Source organism: Prionailurus bengalensis, chromosome C1, assembly GCF_016509475.1.
Source record: "Prionailurus bengalensis isolate Pbe53 chromosome C1, Fcat_Pben_1.1_paternal_pri, whole genome shotgun sequence".
Taxonomy (NCBI): Eukaryota; Metazoa; Chordata; class Mammalia; order Carnivora; family Felidae; genus Prionailurus; species Prionailurus bengalensis.
In genome coordinates this window covers 161184892-161199334 of record NC_057345.1, presented here as the reverse complement: position 1 = coordinate 161199334, position 14443 = coordinate 161184892, and the positions used below count along the sequence as shown (strand labels likewise).

General features: G+C 40.4%; 1 protein-coding gene across 5 annotated transcripts in view; it reads left to right on the top strand.

Moving 5' to 3' along the window:
* Positions 1-14177, top strand: part of SLC25A12 (solute carrier family 25 member 12) — a 208940-nt gene extending 194763 nt beyond the window's left edge. For all 5 annotated transcript variants that reach the window (XM_043577044.1, XM_043577042.1, XM_043577041.1 and 2 more), the window contains 5 exons: positions 6109-6249; positions 8348-8486; positions 11062-11220; positions 11334-11424; positions 13077-14177. In XM_043577044.1, coding sequence (XP_043432979.1) covers positions 6109-6249; positions 8348-8486; positions 11062-11220; positions 11334-11424; positions 13077-13278 — 732 coding nt within the window. In that variant the 3' untranslated portion in view covers positions 13279-14177. The remainder of the gene's footprint in view (positions 1-6108; positions 6250-8347; positions 8487-11061; positions 11221-11333; positions 11425-13076) is intronic.
* The last annotated feature ends 266 nt before the right edge of the window (positions 14178-14443 follow it).

The window sequence follows — 14443 nt, the reverse complement described above, 5'->3', positions numbered from 1 at the left end:
CTCTCTCTCTCTCAAAAATGAATAAACATTGAAAAAAAATTAAAAAAAAAATAAAGTCAGGTATTTTGGGAACTTATCTGTCTAGTACAGGTCCCAAGGGTTGGGGTACCTGATATGGGGCTCGAACTTGTTGCTTGTCAGGGATATACTCTATATTTGTGATTTCACTCTAGAATGGGTGGGGTTTTTGGCAATACTGCATTTCTGCCTATTATACCTATCTCCATGTGGCCTTTTTATCTGTTGTGGAGGAGCTGTTGAGCTAGTTTTTATGTCTTTTTTGGAGAGAGTTGTTCCATATGTAGTTGTAGATTTGGTGTGTTCTGGGTTTTCTCATACTACCATGTTGACCTGCCCACTCTGTGGTTGTTTTTTCAAAGAAAAGTTTACGTAGAGTTTCTTAGACATATCTGTAAACTTAAATGGGAAAAAAATTAATGTCTTTCCAAGTCAAAAACGCAGAAGGTTTAACAGTCTAAATAGACTAACCTATATGTAGTTTTTAAACATCTCTCTGGTAAGTACCTGTTTTTATGTTTAAACTCTAACCAGAGCACTTACCTGCCTGATCACATTAACTCTTTCAGGGAGTGTATACTTCTGAATGGGTAGAAGTCATACAACTCAGGGTGTATTTATTGTTCAGCAGAAGGCTAGTGTAATCTTAATGTGTTGCAGATATTCTTAGCCCTGTGTGAACATACCTCCTGAACAACATGTCCCTTCCCTTGATATCTTGCTTTCAGTCTACGATGCTCTCACATTAGTGCACAAGAGCTCTGTGAGGTATATTGGGCTGTTGTTGGGATCCCTATTGTCATATAGGAAACCAAGGAATGGGAAGGTTATGACCTATCCAGGGTTACAAAGTCAATGACACTATAGGTCAACAAACCTGGGATCTTTCCACTCTTCCATGCTTCCTCCCTTCAGTCTATGCATGCACACAACTGTAGGTGCAGCAAGAGGTCCATTTGTTAGTTGGAGCATCTAGTGACCCTAGGGCCAAGATTTGTAGCTAGCCAGCTCATTATACTGTGTCTTCCTCAACAAGCTGAGTTTGCACATCTCTAAAGAGTTGTTTGGGAGCAGTCTCTCCACCTCCCATCCCACCAATCAGTGTGTTCCCATCTTGATACTTGCATATTTATGTGAACACATACATATGTGTACAAGTTCAAAGTCCATATGTATTTATGTCAGAGGGGCTCATGATAGATACACAGATTCTGACTCTTCCTTTACTCTCGTTGGAGGTACGTGTAGTTTTCTCTATTCATATTTTAACACCCTCGCATATATTAGTGACTCAACAATGAGCAAATTGTACTTTAGTCCTTTTAAGTTATCATGGTCCTAGGCTGTTTTAGAAAGAACCATTAATATTTCCCATTGCTTTATAAAATATGTAAGAATGTTTGGTTGATGGTATCTGAGACAGAGTCACTGTCTGTTCCTATACTTCTGGAGTCAGTCCTGGTGACAGTTAATTCTGTGACTTTTATTTGTTTGGCTATTTTAAATGCACATAGTTTGTACATCTGCTCAAGTTCCTGGTGTGGCCTTAAACTGAAATTTAGATTTTCATCAATATCTGTAAGGAAAGACTTTATAATGAATTGTTCAGATTGTGGTTAGAGGGAAATATTTCCAAACTACAGGAGAAACAGATCAAAGAAGAAAGTAAACAGGAGACTTGGCACGAGCAGGGCCAGGTCCTCCTGCCTCTTTGTGGACTCTGCCCCTGGGGCAGGATTGTGAGGGCAGGAGGTTGAGCAGGCCTGATCCTGTGTGCAGCCCCTTGGCCTCGGGCACATCAGAGGCTTGGTGACATCTCAGTTTTCCATCCTTTTTTCCTGACTTTTGCTGTCCACTTTAGTTGGTTTATTTTCTCATTAAGAAAAAATTTATGTGACACAAGATTGAATGGAAGTGTTTACATTCTTTCTCTTTCTGTTATATATAGATAACCTTCATTCAAAATGGGAGTTGTTCTCTTTTATTGTGTCATTTGTAATTCAATTCTAGAACAAAGAAACGACAACTTAGTACTGAAAAGTGAAAGCTTCTAAAACAGTTTTAATATCAATGCTTGCTTCTCTCTATAAAAATAGGCAGCAAATTTGGAGAGGGAAATTTAGCAAGTAGAAGTTTAGAAGTTAATTTTGGTGATTTGATGAGTGAAACAAGTTCCTCAAAGGTATTGTATGGAGTGGCGTTATCTAATGTAAGCATCAGTACAAGGAGCAGCAGGATGGCAGATGAGACCGTGTCCATTTAAGACTGTATAGCTGTGTATCATCATAATTTAATTAGAAGTTTTATATATCTTGGTGTCTGTTATTTCAGATCACTATCTATATTTGGTTAGATTGTTTGATGTTCATACCTAAATAGATGGATAAGCCTGTTTAAAGTTTGGGATCCACAGATAACTAGTGCTAACTAGTTTTTAAAATGCATTCAACGTATATAAATTACCAAATTTATTATGGGGAAGAATGTGTGAAAGAGGACATAGTCTATAAAAGAAGTCATTGTTTCTAAGACCAGTTCTGTTTCTCATTATTTTTTCTATTTTTTGTTTTTGAGCAGTTAATACATTTCATGATTCAGAATTTAAAAGGTACAATAGGATATGCTTTCAGGTACACATTTCTCTTTCCAGGAGGCAACCAATATTTTCATCTCTAAGCCATTCTAATTTTGATGAACTTAGGTTAATTTTGACATATTGGTCATCAGTGGATACCTATATTTTATGTTTTGTTTATGTTGGCATGATTTTATTATGATCCTATTACCTGATCAAGAGCATATAATTGTTTCCACTTAACTCTTTCCTTACTTGGGCATTTACATTCTTTTGTTTAATTTATTGCTCTTTAAAGTAGCAAACATATTTGCATATTTGTAAAAAGCAAAACATGGACATATTTGTAAAAATATACTTTTTATTCTATTGTAAAGTTATATTTTTATTTCACAATTTAACACTTCTGAAATTCAGCATATTCAATGATTATATTTATTATAACCAGGGTTTTTTCCCTGTGAAAAGCTGTTTTTAATGTAATAATAGTACTTAAAATCAGTAGAGCCTTAAAATAGAAATGATATTTTCCTATATTTGTGTTTCAGAGTGGAAACAATTAAGAATGTGATAAAACCTGGGGCACCTGGGTGGCTCAGTCGATGAGTGTCCAGCTCTTGGTTTTGGCTCAGATCATGATTTCAGTTTCATAGGTTCAAGCCCTACATCGGGCTCTGCTCTGGTAGGATGGAGCCTGGTTTGGATTCTTTCTCCCTCTCTGCCACTCCCCGACTCACACTGTCTCTGTCTCTCTCAAAATAAATAAATAAACTTCAAAAATGTTTTTAAAAATGTGGTAAAACATAATCTTTGTTCTGGGTCACTAGATTTCTTACTAGAGCAATTGAATTAACTGCAGATTTTATCCCTCCATCTCGTGTCCCCAGTTTAGGTCAATCTCAGAGTTCGGAAAAGGACAGCACATATTTGCCATGTGTGTTTCCCTTTAATTGTTACGAAATATCCAAAGTTTTAGACAACTTAAATAGTCATTTTTATTATTTTTTAAATTATTCAATGTTTCTGGATAGTATTTGCCTACATATTCCTGGGTCTATCATAAAATATAAGTAGATTTTAATAAATATAGAATATAAATAAATATAATAAAATACAAAAGTATAAGTTTTACCGCATACACAGACTTGTGCAATTGCTAGATGTTTTCCTCCTTCAAATATAGTAGAGTATGTAGGTGTGAATGAAACTCATAGATATGTGCCTTGCTATAGTGTCATTGCTTTGTTGTTTATATGCTCGCTTGTCAGATGTATGTATAAATCCAAATCAGTTTAGTCATTATGTCCAGTGCATTGTCAGGACTTTGTATGCATTCTGAGTAACAGATTTTCAAAGCACACAACAGTTAATGTGTTACACGTTACATGTACACTGAGAAAGAAATGTAAGAGTTGTTAAAGGAGTGCAAATCTCAGTAAACTGGCAGTTATTTCCAGAAGGGTGTGGCGAGCCGGGGAGGAGGAAGTGTGGGCTGGGAGACTGCTGGTTGGAATACTCTTGCTCTGTGGGATGTTTTAATTTACTAATGATTAAAAACATGGAAGAACTTTGTATTTATTTAAACATGATGTCCATATTTAATGTGAGGATCACCCAAGGTTTGACATCATCTGGTGGTGACAAAGTTTGGGGGTTATAATCAAAATTTGTGTTTCTATTATTATTTGTTTAATTCTGCTTTAGTTGAGAACGTAAGGTGCATTTTCCCAAAGATGGTCTTTGCAACCATTATTTAAACAAGAGATTTCAGGGAAGTAGTAAACTTTTTCAATTCGTTTGGTCTTTAATACTAGCTGCAGGAGCAATTACTTGGATTATCATTTTAACATAATTTTTTACCCAGCAATCCTTTTGAAAGTATTGTTTGCTTAGATTGAAACACTGAAATGCTTCCTTCTGCCTGCAGTGCAACAGATTAAAAGAGAGGGAAACACAGGCAAATCAACATGTAAAATTGGGTCACGTATCATTCGGGGACTTGTGTGCCAGTGGTCTGGATTGTCGACTTGGGAGCTGCAGGAGACCCAGAGAGAGACAGCAAATTGCTCGCCCCCTGAGCTTGGTGGACAAAAAGGGGATTAGGGCCCTGGGGGATCCAGGACAGTAAGCTGCCCACGAAGTGGAAAGGAATCTCGCGTCAGTGTTGGCAGTCGTGGATGTCATGGATGGGAGTGAGGGGTCAGGATTGGAGCAGGCGTAGTTGAGGGGTTTCCAGCTCCGGCCAGTTAGCAGAATGGCTGAGACTTGCTGCCCCGTGAAAGTAGGACTGGAAGGACTGTGGGTTTTAGATAAATGAACAGGGATGGGGGTGAAGGTAGAGTGTTGGGTTTTATGGGTATTGTTTGCAATATTTCTATACCTGTGGAACTATAGTGCCCCAGTGAGGCCTTTCCTGTTTCCTGATTCACATGTGACTTGCTGTTGCAGTGAAGTTACGATTATAGAATATAATTATGACTATATGAATATGGTTATGATCGTGTAATATAAACAACTGCAGTTCAGATGAAGATGTGCAAATGAGATTTTTTCACTTCATGGAGATGCATATATTTATTTATGTTTTAACAAATGTATTTTTATGTATCCATACACATACACACACCCATATACGTTTTTTACTTTCTTACAAAAACCAAAAAAAAAAAAAAAAAAAAAGTTGGTAGCAGTTTTGTTAAACATTCTTCTTTTTTTTCTCCTCGACTAGTTAACAGATTTCAGATGCAAATACACCCTCATTATCCAAATTCAAATCCCTGTCACTCACCACCATTGTGGAGTGTGGCTTTGATTTGCCAGTTTTGTACTCGTGGTAACTAGAGGTTCCACTTCCTAGCAGAGTTTTTCTGGTTTTGTCTTAATACTGAAAGTGTCTTTCTACATTCTCTCCTTTTAGCTCTGTATCTGTCTCCAGAGTTTTGCTCAGGATAATATATTTTAGAATTTGAACCATGGGAGACTTTTCCCCTCTGACTTAAGGCACGTCTGTGGGGGCGAAGTTGTGTTAATTGCTTTACAATCCACGGCAGTGGAAATGGGTGGCTGAGCTAAAAAGAATGATTGCTAAGAAAAGAAAAACAACAACTGTAGATCCAAATTTTACCTCCAGCTTACAAAAGATACCAACTGGTCTTCTGCCATCACTTTCCCTTTCATTGGGGAACTCCCCACTGCCTCATCTGGCTTCACTTTTGTTTTCCAAATGAGTTTATTAGTTTTGCCATTTTGGGTGCTGAGTTGACTCTGGAAAAACTGGTCTGAGAAATACTCCTGACATTTCAGATAGAAACAAACCCAGACATAGATTGACTTGAATTTGGGACCATCCCTGTGGGCCCCTCCATTATGGGCCGAAGCGTGGGACTCTCAGTCTCCTGTGAAGAGGGAAGAGTAAAGTGGTACCATGTAGAGGCTTTTCTGGATTTTTCTTGGTTACACTGTCAGTCGGTCTCTGATTTGGAAATCTGCTTCTGTCTCTCCTCCCTTGCCTACAGGCTGGCGGCTCTCAAGTCATCTTTACTAATCCATTGGAGATAGTAAAGATTCGCCTGCAGGTAGCTGGAGAAATCACCACAGGACCCAGGGTCAGTGCCCTGAATGTACTCCGGGACCTGGGACTTTTTGGTCTGTATAAGGTGGGTAGATTCCCTTGGGTTATCTCAGTAGACAGCTTATAATGTACTCAATAGAACCGTGAAAGAATGTGGAAACCAGGCTTCTCCCTCCAAACTGGAAAAGTAATTTTGTCCAGCAGGGTAGTCCCTTGAGTACAAAATCAGACAAAAAGAAAAAATCAGGACACTTCTATTAGAGGCAGTGGGATATACAAACACACTCTCCTGTTGTCATCTTCAGGCTTTTATGAGGCTGCCAGCAGGGAGGCCAGCACTGCAGACCTGCTGGCTTTAGGCTCACAGCCTTTTATTTGACCACAGGTTTGGGAAAACTTTCTTTGGTGTTCTCTTTGGGCTGTTTTAGGACTTCAACATAGTCTTGTGTTTATTTTGAGTCTGAGTTATCTCTATTGTTATCTTCCCAGTAGGAGCTTCTGTTTGTCTTAATAATTTGACCACAGTGAAACAGTAGTAGAGTTTGGTAGAATTCAGGTCTTAAGAAGTTAAGTGGTAGGATTTGTCAATAATGAATTCCATTAAAAAAAAAAACAAAACAAAAACAAAACCAGAGTGTACTGTACTTTAGCAGAATGCCAGTCAACAGATTCCTTCCCTGCAGGTATACTTACTCCCATCATTACAGATCAGATGTAATGGAGCAGAAGCTATTATTTTTCTTAAACAAGGAAGAGTATTTCTTTCCATTCTTTTGCCTGGTATAAGAGGGGAATACGTAAATTTAGCTGCTATTAGACAACTGTGTTTCCACAGCATCTGATTTATTTATAGATCTGTTGCTGTAGAAATGTGTAAATTGGCTTCTGGAGCTGCAAATTAGAAATTAGAATTTCTCTAGATTAGATTCACACAGGTACAGGGCTCTTGGGAGACCAGTAAACCAATGATGCTTGAATCTTGGGAGAGTTCTGTATACATTCCCTCCCCGTCACCCGCAATTTCCATCCTTTTTTTGGAATTACCTTTGAGAGCTAAATTTATTGATACTGTTTCTGTCTGTATCATTCTTTGGAGAGTTCTTGGAATTTTTTTTTTTTTAATGTTGGAGTTTGTCTTTTGAAAACAGAACTATTAGGGAAACAAGTGCCAAAGACAGTGTATTTGCCTGGCTAGATAAAGCCCTGGACAGTAGAATACCATGGGCTACTAACCAAGCTGAGGGAGGCATTTATTGTGAGCTTTCTACTCCCGTGGAAACTTCCGCTAAAATAATTTGTCCTAGTTCCCCACCCCTGCCCCTCCTCTGCTGTTCAGGACATGGGGGCCCAGGAGGGAAGATTGGTGGTTTCTTTTTTCCCCTTTTGTAGAATAGTCACCTTTCTTTTCCACTGCCATTGTCTGTAGCTTCTTAACTGGTACTTCATGGGTTCTAAGCTGTGTAGATCGAATTGGTGAATTGTTAGAACTGTGGGCTGCCTTTGCTGTTTACTTTGGAATCAAGCTATTAACCCTGGGTTTCCAAGTCTGTTACCACTCATGTCCTTCCCCATTGCATCCACCAAAGCCACACGGAACAAGCAGCCTGGAAGTTTGAGAATTAAATTTTTTTAACCTTATAATCTGAATCTGGGGGTGCCTGGGTGGCTTGGTTGAGCGTCCAACTTTGGCTTAGGTCATGATCTCACGGCTCATGGGTTTGAGCCCTGCGTTGGGCTCTGTGCTGACGGCTCGGAGCCTGGAGCCTGCTTCAGATTCTGTGCCTCCTTCTGTCTCTGCCCCTCCCCTGCTTGTGCTCGCTTTCTCTCTCTCTCTCTCTCTCTCTCTCTCTCTCTCTCTCTCTCTCTCTCTCTCAAAAATAAATAAACATTAAAAAATCTCAATCTGTATTGGAAATGCCAGAAAATTCTTAGTTATCAGGATAACATCATTACCCACTTAATGAACTGTAGGACTCGAGTCCACAAGCCTTTCTCAAACTTTGAGCCATGTATATTTGTCTATGCTCCTCTCGCCACCCCTACCCCCCCACCCCCCATTTCTATTCCACATCAGTCCCCATGCTGTTTGAGGGAATACCTAATACTTGTCACCCTGGATCCCTTATGGGCATTCATGGCCCTGTTTACATAACTGTTTTGCACTATTTCCTCACTTGTGACAGGGTGCCAAAGCGTGTTTCCTCCGAGACATTCCCTTCTCTGCAATTTATTTTCCTGTTTATGCTCATTGTAAACTACTTCTGGCTGATGAAAATGGACACGTGGGAGGTATAAATCTCCTTGCAGCTGGAGCCATGGCAGGTAACTAGAATTTTCTTTTTTAAACCAAAGAACCCTTCCCCCATTCTCTTTAAGAAGTACAGAATCTCTGTGTACCGTCTGCCTTTATTTCTGGAAGGTTATTGTTTGTATCTGACTTAGTTTAAATATGATCACTTTTTTTCCTTTGTGGGATGTGCTCTAATTCTGATGAGAGTTAATTACATTTGCATACTGTGGATAAACAGCATAATGCAGCTTAGCAACTCAGAGCCAAATTAGATCTGCCCATCTAAATTGGGCTTTCATCATTAATGTGCGCCTCCCATGCCCCTGAAACCTTGGGTGTAGCCAAGCTAAGCATTAAGGTGGAAAAATTCTTCATCAAATCAGTTGCTTCATTGTATCTTATGTGATGCCCAGGTCTAGCCTGCCTCACTTGCTATTTCTGCATGTTGGAGTCCCCATGATTTGCCTTAGAACTTGAGCTTTCCTCATGATACTGTCGATGTTCCTTCTACCGTCATTCTAATTAGATCAAAGTAAGCAGTACTTTCCCAGCAAACTACCCCATACTCAAATGGGCATCTCTTCTCTGTCCTTTAACACTTTCTTTAATAATACTTGTTTGCGTAAGTTTTATCTTCTGTACTAGGCCGGGAGCTTTTTGCAGGGAGGAGTTTTATTCTCTTTATCCTTACTATCCCTTCGTGGCCAGCATGGTAATGATAGGAGCTCAAAAAATGTCAGTGGGATAAATGAAAATCTTCATCTGGTCTAAGATCCCAAATTAGACACAAAAGAAATTCCATCTGAAAGAGGAGCCTAACACATGCAGGAAGGTACTAAGATGTTTTCTTTTGATCGCACAGGCCTAGCCTTCCTCTTGAAGGAGCTGACTGGGGATAGTAGGGGAGGACCACGTGTCCTTGGCTGCACCGGCACTCAGAAATGACAGAGGAAGGAAAAGGCTTGTGTTTGCTCTCCATTACTGCTGGTCAGAGATAGAAACATGAAGGGTGTACTGTACACAGACCCAAACGGAGTCCCCAGATGCTGGTGTAGGTCTAACTGCCTGGACTCATGGTGCCGTATAGCTCTCACTGGGTTCGTTCTCCTCTGGTGCCCTGGCTATACAGCAGAACAGCCTGAGCACTTCCTGAAGTGTGGGGTGCATATGGTGGGGTTCTAAGGGTGTTGGGATGGACCGTGTTCTTGTCCTCGCCCACGATGACAGGGAATGACTTGTGATGGTTAAAAAACTCTCCAGGGAGCTCTGAGTCCTTATTTGGGGTCTACCAAATCCCGTGTCCTCTGGCCTTTGCTATTTCAGTCAACTGCACATTTGAAAGCCAGAAAAACTATCTGCTCTGTCTTGGCACTGAGTGCTCATCCAGCCTCTTTTGGGTACTCACCAAAGGCTCCCAGTTTTAAATGGGGCCAGGAAATTTTCCCTCCAGACTTTGGCCTGTGCTTTCCAGTCAGCAGCAAAAAACCAGCCAAAGAACAGTCTAATCGTGGACAGGCATTTTGCCAACAGTTGATGGAACCAAGGAAACATTTCCATGGAACTGTCAGCACCAACTTTTTGCCCACAGATACTCGATGTCAAGTGTTCATAATGGAAGATGATTTTTTCTCATTTTTTTTTCCAGTAAAGCCTTGCTGGCAGGGCCTGAGAACATTCAGAATTCAGAACATTCCAAAGACAGGCAATTTTCCTTGTTTCATCTGAATACGGTGCAGGGCCATGTGGAAGGGGGGGTATTCGCATCATCCTGTAACAGGCTCCCACAAAGTCCACTAGCTCCACCTGCCTGGTGATGATTCAGTGATATTCAGGCCATTTGAATATCTTCCCCCTGAGGAAGGTTATCTTGCTCCTTTATTCCCTGCTTTGTTTTATGTGAAAGACGTGGTTGTGAAATCCATTTTGGGTGTCCCGCTGCTGATCAATCTCAGCATGACCCCAGGGAGCTCACGCACGGGGGATAGATAATAAGGCCTTTTGATGATCGGTTCTCATATTGTTCCTTAACTTGTTGCCTGGTTGCCTCTGCTCCAATTGTAATGACTTCTGTCATGTAAGCATGTCTCAAAGGAGTCCCAGTCAACTCTTGAGTTAGCCCTCAAACAGGTGAGTGGATATGAGTACTGACAGTCACCTTGCACAGTAAGATGACAAGAATCAGCAAAAACCACTGGTTTGTTGTCAGGTACATTTAACATCTCATTAAATGGACAGTGTCCTCATTTCTTACTATATACATAAATACTTGTGTCTTATTTACCAAAAAAAGGAGGTAAAATAATTGAAACCTAAAGAGGAATACTTGGGAATCATCCTGGTAATATTGCTGCATTTTTTCCTGTCACAGTTCTTTGGGATCATGCAGTGTAGAGTGATTTTCCTAATTCATAAAGAAAAAAGAATTCTGTTCCACACTGAAGCAGCTAGTAGGCTTATGTGTCCTTTTTTCCATGAGTGCCCAGGCATCTATTTAAGAAACTTTGAGTTAGAGCAGTTAAAGTTGCTAATTGTATTGTTAGATGTTAGCAGTATGTCTGTTCTTTATAAGGTACTTTGGATGACTTACATGTGCCTTTCTCCTGAAAGGTGTGCCTGCTGCTTCTCTGGTGACCCCCGCTGATGTCATCAAGACAAGATTGCAAGTGGCCGCCCGTGCTGGCCAGACGACATACAGTGGTGTCATTGACTGTTTCAGGAAGATACTCCGGGAAGAGGGGCCCTCAGCATTTTGGAAGGGGACTGCAGGTAGGGACTAGGGCCGTACAGAATGGCTGTCTGGTGTTAGGGACCTGCTCCCATTACTCACTGGTCGGCTTTGCCACAGCCATGTTAAGTATCCCCACTCCCATCTTTTTCAGCTCGAGTGTTTCGATCTTCTCCCCAGTTTGGTGTTACCTTGGTCACCTATGAACTTCTCCAGCGGTGGTTTTACATTGATTTTGGAGGCCTGTAAGTGCAGCTATTCAACTCCTTGTAAAAGAAAGCACCAAAATCAAAGTAGGCCTTTGGCCTACAAAGGCATTTTTGAAACTATTAGAAACTAGGAGGACAGAGAATCCTACAGGACCAGTGCATTTAAAACAAACAGTGGGCTTGGGGTGCCTGGGTGGCCCAGTTGGCTAAGCATCCAACTCTTGATCTCAGCTCAGGTCTTGATCTTGGGGTTGTGAGTCCAACCCCTGCATGGGACTGCACACTGGGCACGAAGCCTATGTAAAAAAAAAAATAAATAAAACAAACAGTGGGCTTGAGAAGCTTCAGTATCAGGGGAGTGAGACCTTGGTAGGGGGACATCATACACAGTATTAAGCAGTTACTTGGGGAAAGTGAAGGCAAGCAGCAAATTAAAATGTTATGTGAATAAATTATTTTTTAGTATAAGCAAATACTGAGCTTCATGGATCTAGGTCCTTATTATTTGAATTTATTATATGGTCTTTTAACCAGAAGTAATGTAAATTTGTGTTAGTAACATTTTAATGAACTTTGTTTCAAAGGCTCCATCAAGCCCTTTCATACCTCCAGGACTTCATTATTCACCATAATTTATGACTAGATAGGTATAGGTGTTCTTAGAGCTAACAAACAGGAAAAAAAGAGAGGTTATGCCCATGGACATAATCACTGGTGAGATCTAGGTCAGAAATTGGGCCACTTGAAGTCTGTTCTGAGAAGAAAAGGAACTACTTGTTGAATCTGCTGAGGGGGGAAGGTTGTACCCGAGCAAGTACTTATCAGCTTTTCAGCAGATGATCAAATCCCGTATCTGGGTCTTCACCTCATAAACCTTTGATCCCCTTTCTTGCTCAGAGGCCAAATAGGAAATTAGCTGTTGAACCAAGAAGCAGAGGGACTTAAACAAAGGAAGTAAGAATAGTAGTCTCACAATTCCAGGCTTTTCTATGCTTTCAGATTGTGTAAAAGTAAGATTTCTCTCTATTTCTCTTTAAATTTAGTAATACTTCATGAGTTTACTATTTAAAAAGTTAGCTTAAAAATTTTTTTTTTTATTATTATTTTGAGAGACACAGATGGAGTGTGGGCAGGGGAGGGGCATAGAGAGAGAGGGAGACACAGAATCTGAAGCAGGCTTCAGGCTCCTAGCTGTCAGCATGGAGCCTGACGTGGGGCTCGAACTCAGACTGTGAGATCATGACCTGAGCCGAAGTCGAATGCTCAACCAGTTGAGCCACCCAGGTGCCCCAAAAGTTAGCTTTTTCAACTATGTGAGAATAAAAAAATATATATAAACTTTTTATGACTAATTTATGCTTAGTACAGAAAATTTGGAAAATGGAAAAGTGTAAAAGAGAAAGTCACTCATGGTCCTGTTTCCCAGAGAGTTTTAATATTTAAGTGTATTTGTTTCTGATCTTTTTTCTGTGGACCTATTTATAAATTGAGACCACCAAAAAAAATGTGAATGTGTTGCTTTCCAAGCAGCTATAAATCATAACAAACGTAGCATAGATGACCAGGAACTATTCGGACGAACACTCCTCTTTGTGGCACATGGGTGAGGCTGAAAGTGTTCTCCCATCCTCATGTGCCGTCCTCATCAGTCTTGAGCGCACTAACCATTAGCTTTTTCCTATCAACAGCAAGCCCTCTGGCTCAGAACCAACACCTAAGTCACGCATCGCAGACCTTCCTCCTGCCAATCCTGATCACATCGGTGGATACAGACTGGCCACAGCCACTTTTGCTGGCATTGAAAACAAGTTTGGCCTTTATCTCCCCAAATTTAAAGCTCCTAGTGTTGCTGTGGTTCAGTCAAAGGCAGTGGCGGCGGCCGCTCAGTGATGAGGCAACCACTGAGTGTGGCAAAATGGTTGCCCTGGAGAGAGGGGCCTCGAAGAGCAGCCCTGTAATGTATCCAGTCAGCTGCATGGTGCTGACTGAGCTGAGGAGTCAAACTATTCTTTCTATATGACATATACATATATTTGTTTATAAAGTAATCATTTGCCCAGGAAAAAGCGACAACGCAGTTTCAAGCTTTAGTCTTAAGTGTTGAAATGTTTTCTAAGCCTTGGCATGAATTAGTGTTCTAGACTGCTTTGCACAGCTTGCACTTATAGTGACTGTACATATTGTACATCTTTGTACAGAGACATCTTGGCACCTCATCCCAACAAATCACGTTTATAGAATGTAATGCGGTTCTAAGTGGCTTGAAATGTACAGAATGTTTTGAAAGTGTTTTATTAAGAATCACACAAAAATAAATGTATTAAAATTAAATTCATTCTCTTATTGGTGACTTATAGAAATAAAGCATCAATATTGGATGTATTTAATTCCCAGCTCGTTTTCCATTCTGGAATAAAAAGGTATTTGCTGATAAGGAGGCATAATGAGGCCAAGTGCTTACACCATTGAATAAGAGATCCTTGGAAGATGCATGCTAGTAGATGCCAGAGGACCAGGCTAATGACTTGTGTGTGCCGATGTGTTTCCATTTGTATTTAATATGTGTATAGATTCTCCTCTGTTCATCAATCAAAAGGCATTTCCTAGACAGCTCCTCTCCTGTCAGTGGGGATACGGAAATAGGGATGTCTCCAGCATTACTGGCTTAGTTTTGCTTTCCTCTGACACAGCAAGGCAAGGGCCTAGCTTTTAAGATTAAAAGATACTCTGGCAATTTTCCTTCATATGGACATGTTTCCAATCAAAAATAAAATGCACACCAAAATGTATGCATGTAGTTGGATTTTCCTTCATAAATACTCTGATAGTGCTTTTTATTTTGATTCACTACCAGTTCCAAAGAACTCATGATCAGGAATCCCTCTCTCCCACTTCTATAAGAAAGCATTTGATTTGGAAAGGGCTCTGGGAGTGAGGGGAGGGAGGACGATAAAGAGAAGCTGTATCTTGGGATTTTTAGTGGGGTCTAGGTTCTTCCTTATGAATCCAAATACAAACTACTTATTCCAAAAGTCACTCACCCAGGATGTGATTA